This window comes from Montipora capricornis, chromosome 5 (assembly GCF_036669925.1).
Source record: "Montipora capricornis isolate CH-2021 chromosome 5, ASM3666992v2, whole genome shotgun sequence".
Classification (NCBI taxonomy): Eukaryota; Metazoa; Cnidaria; class Anthozoa; order Scleractinia; family Acroporidae; genus Montipora; species Montipora capricornis.
The window spans coordinates 15,000,231-15,020,230 of NC_090887.1; the positions used below are offsets into that span (position 1 = coordinate 15,000,231).

Below are 20,000 nucleotides of genomic sequence, written 5' to 3' on the forward strand. Positions count from 1 at the left end.
TAACTTGCCATACCAAGAAATGGTAATTTTAATAGTTGAGGCCCTTCCAGCGGTAGATTCAGCAGCTTACAATTTTTGCTGGCTATTATTATATTTGAATAATTTTTTATAGCCCCCCCCCCCCACCCCCTCCTCTTTTGGCCATGCATAAAAATTGGTGCTGACCCACCCCCTGTTTGCACCCCCCCCCCCCCCCTTGATAAAATAATAATGACCAGTCCCTTATCTGGTTAACTATCTGCACCTTTTCCCCCTTAATTATCAGGTTAAAAGAGAGTTTCGAATACTGTCAGCTCTACACAGTGTTTCATTTCCTGTTCCAAAGCCATACATTTGTTGTAATGATGAATCTATTATTGGGACAGAATTTTATGTGATGGAGCATGTTCCGGTAAGTCTAGGTGTTGCTTACAATAACCCATTTTGTAGTGTAACATTTGAAAACAATTTCCTTTGGAGTTTGGAATCTCAATTTAAAAATTAGTACATCAATGTTAGTAGCTCAATCTATTAGGTAAAACATCCGACTGGTGTTTCAGAGGTTGTAAGTTTGAATCGTGCCTTGGCCTCTGATTCTTCAGTTGTTCTTAGGCTAATGCCTGTAACCAAGCAAGTACGTAGTTTCTCTTTCTTCCCACGGGTACATTTTAAACATCAGTAGTTGCATTTGAAAATTTGTTAAGGCACTTGACTTTGTAGAGCCTGTAGACCAGCAGCTGGGGCACATCGTCCATTCATCAGGACCTAGATAAATGGTTAAGCATCGGACCGGTGTTACGGAGATCTTAGGTTGAAATCCTTCTGACATCTCACTTGTCCTTTTGCTAGTCAGCAAACAACTAGCTTTCCATACATCGGAGAAGTTTTACAGTGGAAGATGGACTCAATTATACAAGATCCCTCACCAACATTTGAAAGAATGTCCTCTGAACCACAACTAACTTGAAGATCAAACTATGAGTTATAATTTCCCAGTTTTCTGGCAGTGATGCTACTGAATTGTATCCTTTGTTGTAGGGAGACATATTTCGTACACCAAGTTTGCCCAATTGTTCTGCCGACCAACGAAAAGCTATTTATGATGCCATGGTAACAACCTTGGCCAGGCTGCATGATGTCGATTGGAGAAGTCTGGGACTGTCAGATTTTGGCCATCATACCAACTATTTGAGAAGACAGGTACATATGTAATGGACCATTCATTTTTGTCCAGAAATGCTGCAGTTCTTTTGGTTGTTACCAAGAATAATAGCCTGTGGTCAGTTGTAAAACAAGCACAGTCATTCCTTTTGGGAACCATTTTGTGTTGGTAATAGACCAATTTCAAATTAAAATTCAGTCCTTAACAAAAGGCATTATCTCGAGGCTCTGGGGAATAAATATAAGGATTTGTATGAGTTTATTCCCCAGAGCCTCGAGATGGTGTTTTTTGTTTCGGACTGAATTTTTTAAATACATCGAAATTGGTCTATCCTATGGTGTCAAATTTCTTATACTTCGCAGATAATCAGAGAGCCATAATAGGTGACTTTCCCAGTATAGTATACCTGCCAACTTTTTTAATTTATGGGCGTGACATTTTTCTCAGGCTGAGAGTGCCTGGATTTTTCGTAGGGCTTCGATGATGTCCGAAAGATGTCCAAAGACTTCCGTCTAGCCAGTACATCGATCAACACTTCAAATATTTATAAGATAATAGATAGCTCGTTGTAAAACTGGTAATATTCAAACTGGCCATTTTATCTATTATTTCTCCTATTTATAACTTAAGAATGTGCATCTGATCATAGTCATGTTAAGATGCGCACTAGAAATGAAGAAAATATTATTAAAACATGGCTTAAAATATATTGACGTAGTTGTTTAGTAAGAATCATTTCAATGTACGATATTATTCATAAAATTACTGACTAAAACAGCGATCTTTCTTATACGAGTGGAGTTTACGTTTGTTTAAACATAATTCATCAAGTATTCAGATGCCAAATAAAGCCCCAGTTCTTTAAATAATTTATATATTTTTCATAATGTGTCAGTCAATGCGGTAAGAGTTCTAACATTTCTACCAGGTGTGAGAAATTGGAACACAGGCGTGAGTAGGCGTGCTTGCTCTGTTTCTCTTACGCCATTCCTACGGACAATAGATTTTATATTATGTAGAATTGACGTCATACCTACAGACAATAGTTTTATGCATGCATGCGTGCAGAAGTGATGTCACCTAATGCACTTAAACCAGCAGTTTGATCAGTTTTGTCATGGCGGAGCTCAGCTCAGGATTATGCGTCATAAAACAATTATTGGATTCGGTTTTCACATGATAGCGATAATTATCATGGCCTCAGTGTGTGTTATTACAAACTTTGGCCTTGTTAATTATAGCTATCATGCTCAACCTCATTCGATAATTGTTAATTATTATTATAAACAACTATTTATTTTATTAATCACTGAAGTGGAGGTGGCTAGTGGCAGATATTTCCCAGTAAGGTACTACTGTGGAATGGGTCCCAATTACCGAGTCATTGCCCCGCCCACTTTCGTGAAACATTTTGATGAAATTCCTTTCCCATGGGATTAAGGTGTACTGTAACGACCACAACAAAGGAAAAACATGTTTTCAAAATTTATCTCAGTTTTCTCTGGCAATCGCAGAAAACCTTCTCATGAAGAAACCCGTGGTGAAGACTCCTCCTTTTCCGATAATGTCTTGTGTAATCTTCATTCTTAAGTCTTCCCCGGAGAGCTTTTCCATAATTATAGAGCCTTCCATATGCGCTCAGTTCTGCCAATTAATACATCTTAAGAATTTGAACTAATAATATTACAAGTGAAAGTGGGCGGGGCAAAGAGACGTAAATAGGCCATTTCCGAGTTGCTGTTTGCCTCGGTTTCGAAGTGAGTCTTGGTGCTCAACTATTGAAAGGGAAATGAGTTTGATTTGCAGAAGAATACGCAACTCATTTCCATTTTGATGGTTGTGCACCAGGATTCGCTTTGAAACTGAGGCAAGCAGCAACTCGGAAATGGGCTATTCCTGCCCATTCCACAGATTTGTCGTTTTCGCAGTAAATATCCACCACTAGCCGCTAACACTGATGCAAATAGTTGTTTTAGTGTATACTAAAACAGTGAGATATCATAATATAGCACAAAAAGATGATTTTAACTCATATATTCCTGCAACGATTACAATATTTCAGGCACAAAATCCCATAGGGGCTACTTCAGGAGGTGAATAGTTAACAATTAGACCTATTGACCCGTGGCCCTTGAGGGCGAAGGGTCTAATTGTTTTAGTATCACCCAACTAGTCGGACAGAAAAGCCATTAATAAAGTTAGCAAATGCAAGTGGAAGAAATATTTATTTGGGAATAAAACAAGAGAAAACGTCACGCTTTTCGCTACTTGAGGACTATTACTAATAGTCCACAAGTAGCGTAGCCAATCAAAATGCAGCATTTGCATTAGTCCACTAGTTGGGTGATACTATTAAACAAAGGATACCCGGAGTTTGAGTAGCCAATCAGAGTGTGCGTTCAACGCTATCCACTGTTTTAGTACACATGTATATAATACTTATTATAAAATAAGTGGTCAAAATTTTCCAACAAAAATTGCAAAAGAATCAAACAACCTGACAGGATGACACTTGGAGGGTTTTGCACTTAGCCCTCTAGTAATCATTATAGCAAGACTTTCTGTGGGATATTATCAATTTTATTTTAGGTGTCAACCTGGGGGAAGCAATACAAGGCATCAGCAACACAGAAGATAACTGCAATGGAAAAGCTGTTAGTCTGGCTTCAAAATAACATTCCTACCACAAATACACAAGAAACAGGTTGGTGTATTGATTGAAATCACAGGCATACTCTGTTGCAAAAGAATTACACATAGTAATAAATAAACAGCCGAGTGTTTCTGCATCACGCTGTGCAATATGCAAACTTTGATTGAATTTTGCGTGTTTGTGTTCTGCAAGTTCTGTAAGTAGAGATGGGGCAAGGCAAATCACAGTGCCACTGTTTGGTGCACTTACAGAGCTTCACAGCTTGGAATTCCTACTCCACCTTAAATTATTCACAAAGCCTTAAACACAACCTTTCCCCATGAATTCGGCTCTTAACAGAGTTACAAGACTATTTTACATGTAAGTGTAAGAAGGATCTTTGTTGGCAATACAAAGCATGTCGAAGTAGCATCTTGCCTTTATTCCGGGTTATCCCCGAAAAATTCTTTATTTTTTACCACCTCTTCCATAACCAAGCAATATGGAATGAGCTTGATACTGGATTGATGTCACAAACTGCTTTGCGTTGTTATACCGTAGCTCTATGAAAAACGGTGATGAAAAGTTATTTGTGACGTCAACCTGGTTTTGAACCCATTTTCTTTCATTTCCCAGTTATGGATCAAAGTATGACCACTTTTGCCCTCTTTCAAAGCACATAAAAAAGTGAATTTTGAATCAAAAGGTTCTAAAAACCACAAAATAGAGTTATGACCATTTCAGAGAATAAATGATGTGGAAGAGTTTGTTGATGTAATAGGCCCTTTGAGTTTAAGAATTTTTTATGAAATGTTATTGTGTTTCAAGTAAAAAGCCAGTCATGTGCGAGAAAACTATAATACCGCAACCAGTAACAGTAATTGATTTGTGGTTTCGTGTCGCTTCTGACTGGTTGCTGCATGATGGAAAATGTCAAAATCAAATCAAAGTGTTGATGGTTTTTGGATTCACACAGTAAAGCCCCTCATTTTGTATTATTTTAGCAATTTAACTGGTGGCGGTGGACTCATGGTTAGTGTGCTCGACTCCAGATTGAGTGGTCCGGGTTGGGGTCATGGCCGGGGACATTGTGTTGTGTTCTTGGGCAAGACACTTTACTCCCACGGTGCCTCTCTCCACCCAGGTGTATGAATGGGTACCGGCAAAATGCTGGGGTTAACCCTGTGATGGACTGGCATCCCATCAAGGGGGGGTAAAAAAGTACTTGTAGTCGCTTCATTCCACAGAAACCCGGATAAGCTCCGGCTCTGATGGGCCACTTGGCTCGTAAACAGACTTTACTTAGTTTTTACACCCTGTAGTTCCTTTCAGTTCTAGTTCATGGTGACTTCAGATTGGATAACGTGATTATTCATCCCACCAAGGTAAATTTCTCTCCTAGAATCTTCAAATGATATTGCTATCAATGTGGTTGTAGCCTTTTGTAGCTAGAATTAGGAGAATGGAAAGAAATAGATTTGTACCTTTAACCCAATGATACCTCAAACGCCCTCCGTGCCTCCAACCTCATCCCCAGGGTCTCCATTGTTGTTAAGAAGAGACAAAAATGCAGAGACCCTGGGAACGAGGTTCAGGGACCCCCAGTTGACAAGTCTAACTCCCAGGGATTACTCGGTTAACCCATTGACTCCCAGGGGTAACCCATTGACCCCCAGGGGTAACCCATTGACTCCCAGGGGTTCCCCATTGACGAGTAAAATCGTCTGGCGTTAGACAGAGTAAAATACTAAGTCTGGCCAGTTTCAGCTGGTTTGGACGTCAAAGGGTTAATAAACTAGAAAGAAAATACATTGATTGTTTAAGCCATTGACTCCTGGGGTTTCCCCATTGACAAGTAAAATCGTCTGGCGTTAGACAGAGTAAAATACTAAGTCTGGCCAGTTTCAGCTGGTTTGGACGTCAAAGGGTTAAAAGTGCAATCATTTGAAATTTATTAACTACATTGTATTTTCTCTTTTGTACTGACAATGGTATTTTGCATGGTTTAAAAGAAAGCTCAGAGGATACTGTAAACTATGTTCATGTTGAGTGTTAATAATTATTATTGGAGCCAATAAAAATGTTGTAAAAAGACTTCTAAAGTTTTACACATTCAGATGCTGGAATCTGCAAAGATTTGCTAAATACAGGAAACCAAACAAAAGATTCCCAAAGATAAGCTCAGACACAAGGAAAGCACCCTACAGATGATGTAGCTTGAAGACACAGCCACGGACTGCGTTGGCATAGGCTTTAACTTTGCCTCAAATTAATTACATGTAGCCACATTAAATTTACACACAGATGCATTAATTTTAGCAGTTCATTTGAGCACTCTGAGAGGGCTTAGCTTTCTTTAGTTAATTATTATACTTCTATGCTCAGTGAATAAAAGCCATTTTAATTCGTTCTAACTTTAGGTATTTTTCTTTCTTGTTTATCATGTTGTTGAATTTACAGTTGCACTGCAAGCTGTAATTTCTCATGTCTTTGAGTATTATTTTCAGTTGTCTGTGAGTGCTGTTTTGGACTGGGAATTGTCAACCCTGGGAGATCCACTTCTTGATCTTGCCTACTGTTGTACGCCTTATCATGCTCCAAAGGACCTTCATTTTGTTTTTCCTGCCATAGTCTGTGGTGAGCTCTACCAGTTACTTATGCTCAGAGTAGACATGCAACCCAAAAAGTTTTTTCTCAAGCTTTCTTCTTTTACCGACAAGAAATAAACACAAGGACTGACTTATAATTTAAAAAATCACTTCCGTGCATTGTGTGTAAACAGTGTTGAAATAGGCCACTTTTGATATATATATATTAAACTCATCGCCAATGGACGAGCTTGGAGATGGTGCCTGCCAAAGTGGGCGGCGATTCCGGGGCGAGCAACGAGGCTTGAGCCACAGGCCATGAGCAGAGCACACAGGCCTCCACGGCAACTCTGCGAGCGGCCACCACCCACCAGGCACCGTCACACTGACCGAATCAGTGGAGATACTTACCAACCCTATACTTACCGAATCCACCAATGAGGGAGGGAAGGGAAGGGGAAAAAAGCGGAACAACTGAACGCTTGCTGCTTGAAACAAACAGCACCTCACACAGCAGAAACGACCAGCACGTGCGAATCGAGAAACCCCGTATGTCACCTCAATGCGCCTGATTCCCAGACCACCGCTGACCAGCATTGGCTTGATTTTAACTTAGCCTAAATTACATTTAGCCACATTTAAACTCATCGCCAATGGACGAGCTTGGAGATGGTGCCTGCCAAAGTGGGCGGCGATTCCGGGGCGAGCAACGAGGCTTGAGCCACAGGCCATGAGCAGAGCACACAGGCCTCCACGGCAACTCTGCGAGCGGCCACCACCCAAAGACCACCCCAAGGGTGCTTGGAAGGCGAAGGGGCCGCGAACAGGGATGACGTGGAACCTGCGCCACCACCCAAACTCACACAAGCACCCACCCCCAGCTCAAGACACGACACTGGACGACACTTACCTGAGTACCGTGAAGCTGATCATGAAATAAGACTGAGAGGTCTGCTAACCGAGGCAAGGTGAAAAGGAGGCACTAAAGCAAGGTCCGCCACAGCTCCTCCGGCCGCGAGGCATGAAGAAGGTTCTGCCTGAGGTAGGAACTGAACCAGGAAATTGCCAAGGACTTCCCGATTGATTAAAGGAGTCCTGGCCAGACACCGCAGGCAGGCGCAAGCGAGCCACAAGCGACCCTAAAAAACGGAAGAGGACTGGTCCGCTTGATTTCCTGCAATCCGCATGATTTCCTGTGATCCGCATGAATTCCCACGTATACCTGGGTCACGAGCCAACTGAGCCAGACGCGAGATGAGAAGAGAGGGAAGCCAATGACTCGGATGGAGTGCGAATGTACGACTGGTAAGCTGAACTACACCAACGACCCAAGGCCTGAATAAGGTGATCGGGGATGCCGTTGCGAGCTGCCACCGTGGCCGCACCAATGCGAAAACTGTGACTGGAGAAATTGCCCGACACACCCGCTCCAGCAAGGATTTCTCTGAGACGAGCAGTGAGGACAGCGCGAGTTAGGGGCCGACCATCCTGGAAAAGAAAGAGAGGGCCACCCGAGTTCCCTCTCACAGCCAAATAGGCCAAAACAGCTTGAAGGGCGCACAGAGGAAAGCGTCCCCGGCCAATGTGGACAAAGCAGCCTTTCCGAAAAGGGTCAGTCTTGGAGGCTTTAATCCGCACGCGCAGGCAGGAAGGATTGGCGTCAGAGTCTACCGAAATGTCACCGACACTTAAGTGGAGTGCCGGGGTGAAACTAGCCAAATTAGGAACTGTAAATTCAGCAGATCGGAGGAAGCCGAAATATGCTAGGTTGCAGGCGGCCCAAAACATGCAGTGGTCGAAAATTGATAAATCCAAAGACCTAAAGATGATCATCAAAATGTGATCCGTAATAGCAAGGCGCTGAGCCTCAGGGGAACCTTGGGTCCGTTTGATCCCACGAAGAACCCGCTGCAAACGTAGACAGTTCACCAGAGGGTCTGGGAAGCCTTCTTCGATATGCAGGGCACGAACTGCTGAAAGGTAAACTTTGATCGAAGAGTGCTGAACCGATCCCGCCAGAAAAGTGGCAAAGAGGCACAATGTCCATTCATCGGTGGGGCACGGGGAGCCACTGGGATGCAACTTGCCCAAATGCGCACAGAAGTTGACAAATTTCCTCTGGCCAGATGCGTAAGATCTCCGGGTGGAGTCAGCCAAACCATGGGCTAACAGGAACTGGCACTGCCGCTCTAATGAGAGCCAATCAATTCTTCCAGGAGATGAGGTGGAATGGACACTGGAAGCGACTGAGCCTGGGGTGCTAACCTCCGGAACTCCTGCCAATGAAAGCGGGACAAAGCGTCAGCAATGCAATTATGAACCCCCGGAACATGCTGAGAGGCAAAGGAGAAATTGAAACGAGCCGCTGAGGCGAGAAGATGGCGAAGCAAGCGCATTAACACGGGAATCCTGGATGTTCTAGAGTTGAGGATATAAACCACGGCCTCATTGTCGGTGCGAAACAGAACATGGCGCCTGGCGAAGTGGGGCCCCCAAACATGAGCGGCAATGATAATCGGGAACAACTCTTTATAGGCGATAGAGTGAGAGGCTTGAGAAGAAACCCATGCGCCGCTGAACCACTCCCCATTGAAGTAAGCACCAAAGCCAAGGGAACCGGATGCGTCCGATGTAACTTCGAGGTCAGGGGTGGCCGACATGCCGGGAAACAACCAAAAATAGACGCCATGCCAAGAGGACAAAAACTGAAGCCACCACTGAAGATCCAGGTGAAATTCAGAATTCAGGCGGATTGGATGGTCCCGTTTACGAAAACACTGGAGCAGATTGATCATACGACGCAGGAAGGTACGACCGGGCCACACGACCTTGGCGGCATGATGTAAGTGGCCAATGAGGGACTCCAGTTCGCGCCGAGTACACCAGCGACGATTCCGCCACGACTGCAGCAGCACCTGTAAAGCAAGGAGCTTGTCCGAGGGGAGGCAGGCCACCTGAGCCACTGAGTCTAACTCAATGCCCAAAACAACTAAACGTGTGGACGGGCCAATGCACTTATCCGGGTGGAGTGGAAGTCCTAAGGAACGGCAAACAGCTATGGAAGTGGCTAAGTTCTCAGCACATTGGTTAGTATCCGGCGGTCCTGCAGTAATAAAATCGTCTAAATAATGTAACAGCGCAGAAACATTGTGTGTATGTAGGAGAATCCACTCCACCATGTCCGCCACAGAATTGAAAATATAAGGAGCAGAGCGGAGGCCAAATGGTAACGCTAAATCAACATAATAGTGCTTCCGCCATCTCATACCCAAGAGATATCGATCAGATGGATGGACAGCTATGTTGCGGTAGGCTGCCTCAACATCGAATTTAGCAATCAGGGCACCTAAGCCATAGCTTGAGATCATAGGAATGATCTGATCAACCGTGATGTATTGCATGGTAAACTCGTCAGGGTCAATGCCATCATTAACACTTAGCCCACCAGGGGATGACAGGTCCACTATGAGCCTCCACTTGCCTGGTTGACCCTTTTTAGGGATAACTCCAAAGCTGCTAACGTGCAAATGAGGGAAAGGTGGGGAGGAAAAAGGTCCTGCAACCCTCCCAAGGGAGACCTCATTAGCCAAGTAGCGGTCAATGACCTCGGAGTGTTGATTAGCAGAGGCCTTGTTTGACTTAGCTGATTTTAATTTCTTGGAATGCTGAAATCCCAGGCGAAAGCCATTCCTGAGGCCGTCCAAGACAAAGGCGACAAGATGTTGGTCCGGATGTTGGGACAACTTGGCAGCGAACACTTCAGGCTTTAGAGGGCTAACCACGGACACCGGGGGCAAGGGGTTGGAGACTGGAAGGAAACAGAATGAGAGATGGTAATTCCCCGCTAACGACCCTACCCCCCCCCCCCCCCCCTCCTGAAGTAAGGGCAGCAATACAGCAACAGTGAGAAAAGTTTAATTCAACAAGCCCAGAGCACAACAGGGGCAAGCAAAGAAAACCGTGAAAAATTCTAATAAAACTGAACAATCGACTAACTGAGCAAACTGAGCAATCGACTAACTACATAACTACTAACTGAGCAATCGACTAACTACATAACTACTAACTGAGCAATCGACTAACTACATAATGACTAACTACATAATGAACGAAGTACGCGCAACATGTTCCAAAGTTCTGAGAAGGGGAAAACTTCTTGGAGCCAATCGTTACTGACGCCGTGCTTTTTGGCCAGCTGAGGCACTAAATGCCGGAGACCGAGATCTGCGCCTGACAGAACTCTCCTGCTTACGTTCTGGTCTAGAACTGCATGATACAGAACGATGGGCGCCGCCACACGTGCTGCAACGATGATAATAGCGGCAAATCGTAAAAGGACCGGTGAACCTACCCTTGTTCCAGGACATACAAGGGATCCTCGAAGAGCTGGAACCCACTGGTTCAGAGGAATCCGGCGACGTGCCGAGGTTGGGGCTGCGAGGAGAAGCACCACCGGCGTGAAAAGTGAAGAGCTGTGCGTTCATGGTCGACCAATCGGCCAACCGAGTCGCCGCAGCGTGTTTGCGAAAAGCTTTATCGTAAGCAAGCCAAACCCGTCCGCTAAACTGGCGAGAAATCCGCAAGATTAATAACTTGTACAACGTTAAATCTTTCCAACGATGAGGGAAAAACGACGTTAGGACAAGCGAGTACACCGTGAAGGCTTCCGTCCAAGTGGTGATATCCTCGATACGCCGACGAGGTTTCTTCGGGGGAGCTGATAAAACCAAACGCCCATCGAGCATTAACTGAGGCTCGGTCTCTGAGCTGACCAAATTCGCCGCTAAAAGTTCCGACAAGTCAACGAATTTTCCGCCACGGATTTGCGTAACGAGCTTGGCAGGAACGGGAGAGTAGCCCGGCCCACGACGAACGGCTGATCCGCCAACGAGTTCACAATAGACAGCGGTGCAATGGATGGCGGCAAATGAGCAGAAACGCCACTTAAAGCCTGCCCCGAAGACGAGACGATTGCCGGGACCGGAGCGTTAAAAGTAGATACAAAAGTAGGTACGACAAGAGGAGAAAGCCTACCTGAGGTCGACGAGCTTGAAAGGGAAGGCGGAAAGCCCGTTCCAGCGGCGAAAAACGTCGAAGCTAAACCGCCCAACGATGCAGATGACGAACTGGCGCCAGGACAGGAGACGGGATCCGCAATCGCTGGTCCTGGTTGCCTTTGCGAAGCCTGAACAGCCGACTGAACAGCCTGATTAATGAGAGACACCAGATCAGGTGAAAGAACAGCAGTTGAGGCCGTCGGAAGTGGATTTGCCGAAGCCGGAACGCTCACCAGTGGCGAGGAAACAACAACAGACTCGCTGGACTGCGAAGACACAATTGAAGACGTACCGCTTGTGTTCGTACTGGAGACCGGCGCTGATGGAGCACTGAGAGAAGAGAGAGCCGCTGCTAAGCTGTTGTTGGTTTGCCGGGCGGTCATAACGGCGAGGACGACGGAAAGACGAAAAAAGCGGAACAACTGAACGCTTGCTGCTTGAAACAAACAGCACCTCACACAGCAGAAACGACCAGCACGTGCGAATCGAGAAACCCCGTATGTCACCTCAATGCGCCTGATTCCCAGACCACCGCTGACCAGCATTGGCTTGATTTTAACTTAGCCTAAATTACATTTAGCCACATTAAAATTTATTACCTTGAAAGAGAGATGTAGTGGACAAAGTTAACAGAAAGTGGATGATATCAATATCTTTCACATTTGTTGCAACTTGTTTCTGCTGTTTTTGTCCTCTCTGCTTCACTATCAAGCTGAATGTTGATATTTTCAAAAATGGCCCATTCCCAGCCATGTGGTGCAATGAGAGGACTTTGGCTTTGGGGACATTAAATTTCTCAATTTCAAACATTAGATAAATTAACGGCTAAATTTTGATAGAGTTAGTCTTAATTATTACAAAAATATCGTAGAAATGAAAGCACAAAATATCTCAGATGTCATTTCAATGTTCATCATAATTATTCATTATAACTTACTGCATGTATTGAAACTTCACACAATCATATTCCTTCGTTTTTAAGGGTCAAGCCCTGGCATTCCACCTGAAAGGGAGTTAATTTCTATATATTGCAAGCAGCGTGGACTTGATCCTGCATTAATATTGAAGCATTGGAATTTCTATCTAGCTTTGTCATTTTTCAGACTTGCTGCTATCGCTCAGGTATGGACCAATGTTGTTCTGACCGGTTACTGAGGTTTGCCTGATACAGCAACAAATGAGATTCAAATTGCTAGGTGTAATAATCACGAAGTGACTCCTAGGAGTGAGATTTAATTGAATGATAGATTTTACTCTGTCTAATAGTTTTGCGGAAATCTCAAGGAGAATCTCTGCGGCCCGCTGGTTTAACAAAACTGAGGACTGTATTTTTCCATATTCTTTTGTTACAGTCCAATGTACAATCTTTCAATCTTTCACAATCTTTCAATCTGGCAGTCTGCTCTACACTTACAGTATTGTTCCTATTTATCTACCCTTTCCGGAAGTACACACCCCTTCTGCGTTTATCCAAGATTTCCCAAGGCATACTTATTTTAACCGAGACTAATGCACAGCCTGTATTCATGACATGAACTGTTAACGCATTTACCCACGTACCGGATATTCCCACCCCATTCTTCCCATTTGCCGGTTATTCTTTGTTACAATCAATCACTATTTGTTTTTATCTATCACCTAATTATGCAAGCATATGTTTCACAACAAATAGACTTCTATCACTCAATGTCCAAACAAAAGATTTTGCACTTCTAACCTCTCCTTCAGTGTGAGGCTAGACAGGGTGACCCAAAACACTGACCTCTAGTCCATGGACTACCCAAACGGACTACCCCAAAAATACTATTTCAAGTGAGTACTATTGGCCGTAAGCAGCGTCACAATTAGTGCTAAGCCTAAACATCCATTTTAAACAGTGTTGGTCAACAGTATCTAAGTCTAAGCACCCATTTTAAAAAGGTTACCTTTTAATAATTGTTGCACTAGTTTCACTTCATGATCACTTACATGAAGTAATCGGCTATCACAACAATTATTATTGCAAGCTAACCTATTTAAAATGGGTGCTTAGACTTAAATACTGTTGACCAACGCTGTTTAAAATGGATGTTGAGGTTTCGCACTAATTGTGACAATGCTTACGACCATTAGAGTACTTACTTGGGTCAGTGTTTTTGGGTAACCCTGTCTAGCCTCACACTGAATGAGAGGTTAGAAGTGTGATTACTCAAGACCTTGAGTACGTTTACCTGATCTAAATTTCAGTAATGTAGCTTTTTTTTATTGCTGACATGTGTAAGCTAAGATCGTCTTAAAGTAACGCAATCTTCTAAAAATGCACCTTATCTCAAAAATGAGAACAGTGACCACCCATTTTTGTCCCCTTTTTGGCAAAACTAGATCATTACTCTTCTGCGTGGCAAGTTTTAAAACGTCTGTACTTGGGAACACTTTGGGTACGAACGTCCTTAAGTGTTTTCCAGACTGGGAGCAGTCTCTTTCCTCTAGACCACGTGGGCACGAACATTACTATGAGTGCGACCCACACCACGCGAGCTGGTAGCCGGACGCAAGATAGATTTTACCCAAATTTTGCATAATGTTTTCATCTTCCACCTGCGCGTTGGATATGAGGAAGAAAGGATGGCTGCTTGCAGTCTAAGTGTTTTCCAGCCTGGGTTTGAACCTGGAACCCTCCTGGACAGTAGCCTGATGCTCAACCATTTGAGCCAGCTGGTCAGCATTACCAGTGCAAGTTTCTGAAAATGCATACTAAAAAAAATCAGAAAGTTTAAACCTCATGTGCATGCTCAGAACTCTGACGTCAATCTGACTCCAATCTGAACATTGCTAAGAACAAGGTTTGGGATCAAACCATATGATATTCATTTTTTGGTGAGTTGTATAAATGATTGTTTTTATAGGGTGTCTATGCTCGCTCCTTGCAAGGAAATGCCAGTGCCAAGAATGCAGCTGTATTTAGACAGGTTGTAGAACCATTAGCTAAAACAGGATTAAAATTGGCCCTGCAAGATGGGTAAGGAAGAATTTTGTTATTAGAGATTTAATATTGTAAAAATTAATACAGGTCACCTGACAACAGTCAATGGGCAATTCTTTGTTTTGTCTTTTTCAGGATAATTTTTTTTGTCTCTGAAATTATTTCTCAGATATGATGGAAAATAGTATGGAGACCTTGAAATCCTCAATATTGATTTTTTTTGGTCTTTATTTTACCATTAAAAGTCGCCATCTGTTTTAATTTACTATTAATTTTTGTATGTGCCACCTTTTAATGTGACAGTTCATCTCTTATTTTGATCCTTAACCTACTTAAATTACCTATAGCCTCTAATAATATTATCAGTACTGAATGATCAGGTATTTTGCTGGTCCTCTTTCCTTCCAAGCCTGTCGTTGTTTAATTTTCCCGGCAGATACTGCAGTTGAGCTAACTTTGGGATAGGAAGATAAATGTGGTAGTGATCTCAAAAATTTGTTATTAGGCTCTCTTTAGGTCACAACTAGAACATCGGAATTAACTAGCAAATGCAATGTCAAAGGTCTACATAAACTCCTGTTGGACATACTCTCATTATTTTTCTAATTGTGCCCACATCGATGCACAAATTATATCACCATATTCATTTTTTGTTGTAAGGGAAGGCTCATTGAGTGACAGTGTTGATGCAAGTCCCTCTGATGGCATTTCAATTTTTGAACCATCTGCAAAAGCACAAAAACTGTACAAGAAAATGAAATGTTTCATGGAAAAATATGTCTACCCTGCTGAAGAGGTTGGTAGATTCAATTACTTTGAAGGGAACATCTCTTAAGGTTACGGAACAGGTTTGCGAGTGTGTTGCGGAAAACCATCCTCACTGGCGCGTAACTTTACAAAAGTGCCTAAACCCATACAACATTCCTTTAAAGCTTGCAGGACCAAGAATGTCGCGGAAATGTTTTTAACTGGTTAAATTGAATATAAAATGTACTGCGATCAGTAAATGCAAAACGAAGCGATTATTATAAAATTTCATTTAATGCAGCAAACTCGCATTGGCCTTCCGAAATAAACAGTGACTGTATAAAGCCAAGGGCTTTTGTTTTGCTTTCTTTTCTTTTCTATCTCCATCAACGACTGTACACAAGCAAGCGACACAAGCAGTGCAATGCTGTGATCCCGTGCTGTTTGAAGTCATTCTCCCGTGCTAAATTCCCAGGTGGTCCAGCGGTGTTGACAGCTTAACACCTCTGAACTGTGACATAACAAGTCACGCAAAAAAGGAAACTTAAAATAACCCCGGAGTGAAAAGAGATTTCAGTTGTTTTTTTTTTCTGCATAAGAAATCCTAGACCACATAGTTTATGTATGCCAAATATGACAATTTTGGGAAAATTTGACCCTCGAACCTGTTCCATAACCTTAAGTGAGCTTATGAGAGCTTAATCCTTAAAATCAAACTACTGAAAGACTATCAGCCAACTTTGGATGGATTGGTCAGTGTCTGCATGTGAACGCTGTGCCAGCTCTGCTCTGCCTGCTTAAAGATAATGGGACAAAAGGGTAATAAAATGTTAATTAAGAATATCTTTCAAGTAATCAGAATAAAATACATATACAGTACTTGTAGTAATGATTTTAAATGCTTTCAGCGATATTAATTTAAGATCTTTGTTATTTCGCACTTGATCTCTCAATTTATGCTGTTTTTTTTTTTGCAGGAATACTATCAGCATATAACTAATACTAGCACTCAGTGGACTGTGCCACCATTCTTAGAGGATTTAAAGGTAATTCACCTGTCTTTTGTACTAGCTGTTTTTCGAGTAGTGACAAGTTCTTATTTGTTTGTTTTTTTTTTTTTCATTTCGGCTGAGTTTTTTTGCTGCCTAATTTGTGCAGATACATGTGGAGATAAATAATTAATTATTATTGCTTTGACAACTCAGTTTTGGCCATAGGTAATTATACGTTACTGCTAAGTGGGCTTCAAGCTTGGCCCTGGTTATCTACAGTTTAGTCCTGTCAGTCTAGATTAATACCAGGAATACCTTGGGAATACATTGCATGAATCGTCGCCATCAATATGTGGACTGAGTTTCAGTCAATTTTGACTTGACGTCCCTGAAGAAGTTTACGTTAGCTGGACGGAACGCATCAGAGAATAAACAAGTTTTACAGACTGATACAGTTTGCAGAGTGCTGCTCTCTAGTTCAGTTTTTAAATTTTTAAAAAAATTTAAATTAGTACCGGTATCAGCTAAAATGACACCGGTAGGTCTAATCAACCTAAACACAAAAGAATAATATAAAATTGGCTGCCATGCAGTTATGAAAGTGATCAACAGTGGAGTTGATTTTGGGATCTGACTAAAGTGAAATCCGCTTAGTATAGTCAAAGCGGACTTTAAACCTCAGAAGCAACTACACGGAAATTCAGCTTTAATTCTCAAGAACTGGTTTACCTTGCCTTGGCACCTTATTCATATATTTTTCTTTATGGTAACCCTTTGATGTCTAACGTCAGAGTATTTTACTCTGTCTAACGCTAGACGATTTTACTCGACAAATTATGGGGAACACCCAAGAATTAATGGGTTAATAACTCAATGAAAAACTATGTCCCATTAATAAACTAAAATTAATAAAAAATGCATCCAGTATGTATAATGGGGATTTTTGGCAATATGTCGTGATCAAAGAAATTTTATGTCTGATAGACAGTTTTTTCCCTGGGAAATAACTAATGAGATTTATTATTATTAATAATAAATAAATGTAAATTTTAAATAAAACAGAAAGAAGCCCAGTCAGAGGGATTGTGGAACCTTTTCTTACCAAGCGAGTCAGATTTGAGACAACTGGATTATGCCTTATTAGCAGAGTTGACGGGCAGATGTCCTTTTGCTCCAGAAGTGTTTAACTGCAGTGCTCCAGGTAAGTCAATTCACCATGTATGAAAAGTAGGCTTATCAAATTTGATTACATTCACAAGTTGTCCATGTTACTTAACAATTAGACCCGTAGCCCGCAATATTTATTTGGGAATAAAACAAAAGATAGTGTCATGCTTTTCGCTACTTGAGGACTATTGCTAATAGTCCTTTAGTAGCGCATCCAATCAAAATGCAGGATTTGCATTAGTCCACTAGTTGGGTGATACTAAATTAAGTTATCTCTTAAGAATTGCCTTCCAAATCTAAGTGATATTACATCATGCAACAGCATTTTACATTTTTCAAATCTGAATTTTAAGATTTCAATAACAGACTGGTTTTAGATCTATAAACAGTTAAAAGTAAAAATCAACTGGTGATAGTAGGTTAAAAATATGACGTTTCAATGGCTCATTCGTCATTCATAAAACTAGAGCTGGATCTTGTTACATAGTAAAATGCTTGTAAAAAACATATTGCATGCAATCAAAAAGAAATGCAATGTACATGGAATGTAGTACAGAGTGTCTGAGTTAGGTAAATAGTTTTGCCTTGATTGAGTCAGATTAAGTATAATTTTTCGGTAATAATATTGTGAAGAAGAGCTCCCCAAAAAGTTAATGTGACATAACATTCCGTAATGGTGATGTATGACTCGACAGACTTCACCTAGTACTTACCGATCAACTGTTATCAGTTGTTATCAGATGCGTATAGGATATATCACTTGCGTAATTTACAACACACCAGACAATCTAATTGAAGGTGCAGCCTGCATGTGAAGTTGCAACCTCCTGCGTGGGCCACCAATTGAGTACCAATTGTGCCTTATTGCACACATTATGTGTTTCTGATGTTTATTAGTTTCATGTCTTGCCTGCAGACACTGGAAACATGGAAGTTCTTCATTTATATGGGACAGAAGAGCAAAAGAAACAGTGGCTTGAGCCTCTTCTGAGGGGTGAAATTAGATCTATTTTTTGTATGTCAGGTAAAGATTTTTTTAGATATTCTTTAGATTTGCCCTTTACTGTGAGATATGCTGATAACATTTCATTACTAAAATTAGAACAGTACTACATTTCTTTACTGAAATTTCATTGCTAATGCAATTTCAGTAATTGCCTTCGCCATAGAGGCTTTTCAGGGCCAATGAAATAAAATCAATGAAACAACAAAAACAGCTGTTAAAAATTCCAGCTGGCCGGAGGCAAACCAGTTGGCTCTTTATAAGTCCAGCTGACCAGGGACTAACAGGAACAAATTCAGCGAGTGGTCTGAACAGGTCTTAAACGCGAGATCTCCACGCCCTGACCATTTGGCCACATTGCCTCCATTCAGATTACCACACATCACAGGTACCTCACAGCACAATTTTCAAGAGAAACATCATTTTGCAGAACCTGATGTAGCCTCCTCTGATGCAACAAACATGGAGTGTGAGATCAAAAGGGAGGGAAATGAAATTGTCATTAATGGAACAAAATGGTGGAGTAGTGGTAATATACTTTCTCTATTATCTTATCATTTATGCAAAACAATGACTGTCTTACCTGACAACACCCATACATGATGTACCACAGGGGGCCCGGACAAACTGTGTGACCGTTAATATCTTTCACATAATTTCGAAAAATGCAAGATATCGTAGTGGTATAATGATCACGTATTATAATAACAAAATAAAAGTATTTTTACTTGAAGTATTGTTTGTGCTATCCTTGTGGCTGACAACGACGAATTTTAGTGATTTGAAGGGTGAGCGGTGAACATCGAACACAAACCCTTCAAATCACTAAAAGTTGTTGTTGTTAGCCACGAGGATTAGCATTATAAACAACACTTCAGGTAAAAATACTTTTATTTTGTTATAATTAGCACTACGATATCTTGGATTTTCTCGAAATTATGTGAAAGATATTAACGGTCACACAGTTTGTCCGGGTCCCCTGTCGATGTACTTACATGTTTCTGGTCTACTCAGCTGACCAGTTGGCTTTGGTTGAATGATCTATTTGCTAGATGGCTCAATCATTTTATCTTGCCTAAAGACATATTAGACTTGGATGACCTATGACGGTGATGTCGATGAAAACGTCACCTCAAAATAGAACTTTGCTTTACCATAAGTCTCTCTCCTTTATTCCGTCTTGTTCATTCCCTACAATGTGGGCGAAGTACAGTGTGTCCTAAGAATAAATTGGTATGAGCGATTTCAGTGACTGTAAATAGAGAATGAAAGATTCTCTGGACATTGCATTCCTACGTTGTCGTCAAAACCTCAAGTTTGGTGATTTCACATCATCGTTATGCAGTCAGTACCACAAAAATATGTCCCAAAATGCGTGCGGCACATACAGCACAATAATATTATCTTTCCTCTTTTAACCAATATGATATCATTGTTTTTTGCCATTGGTGTTGCCATCGCGGTCATCATTTCTTCAGCTCCCTATTATTTATGTAAAATACAACTATAAAGAAGAGAATTTACTGGTTTCATATGCAGCTCAAATTTAGTTTCAAATCTCAACAACGCAACTTGTGATTATTATTTTAGTGTGGAATAAATTAACTGGGGTTCATTGGCGAAATATGAAAGAATAAATTGGTTTGTGAATTTTTAACATAAAAAAAATGGATCCGTATCATAGAAGTCAGTTTACGATGCAAGTGGCCCA

General features: G+C 41.7%; 2 protein-coding genes across 2 annotated transcripts in view; one reads left to right on the top strand and one right to left on the bottom strand.

The window, feature by feature from the left end:
* The window catches only part of LOC138049598 (acyl-CoA dehydrogenase family member 11-like), a 31,634-nt gene that overhangs the window by 2,683 nt on the left and 8,951 nt on the right, over positions 1-20,000 (top strand). The window contains exons 3-14 of the mRNA XM_068895968.1: positions 266-391; positions 1,018-1,179; positions 3,731-3,845; positions 5,106-5,158; positions 6,281-6,410; positions 12,401-12,540; positions 14,304-14,416; positions 15,041-15,176; positions 16,105-16,173; positions 17,182-17,320; positions 18,203-18,310; positions 18,720-18,818. Of these exons, the coding sequence (XP_068752069.1) occupies positions 266-391; positions 1,018-1,179; positions 3,731-3,845; positions 5,106-5,158; positions 6,281-6,410; positions 12,401-12,540; positions 14,304-14,416; positions 15,041-15,176; positions 16,105-16,173; positions 17,182-17,320; positions 18,203-18,310; positions 18,720-18,818 (1,390 nt within the window). The remainder of the gene's footprint in view (positions 1-265; positions 392-1,017; positions 1,180-3,730; positions 3,846-5,105; positions 5,159-6,280; positions 6,411-12,400; positions 12,541-14,303; positions 14,417-15,040; positions 15,177-16,104; positions 16,174-17,181; positions 17,321-18,202; positions 18,311-18,719; positions 18,819-20,000) is intronic.
* Positions 6,418-12,359, bottom strand: LOC138049604 (uncharacterized). The gene is made up of 3 exons (XM_068895976.1): positions 11,396-12,359; positions 8,830-10,169; positions 6,418-8,626 (listed from the first exon to the last, which is right to left on the bottom strand). The coding sequence occupies exons 1-3, from the start codon at positions 11,961-11,963 to the stop codon at positions 7,589-7,591; spliced, it is 2,946 nt and encodes a 981-aa protein (XP_068752077.1). The 5' UTR covers positions 11,964-12,359; the 3' UTR covers positions 6,418-7,588.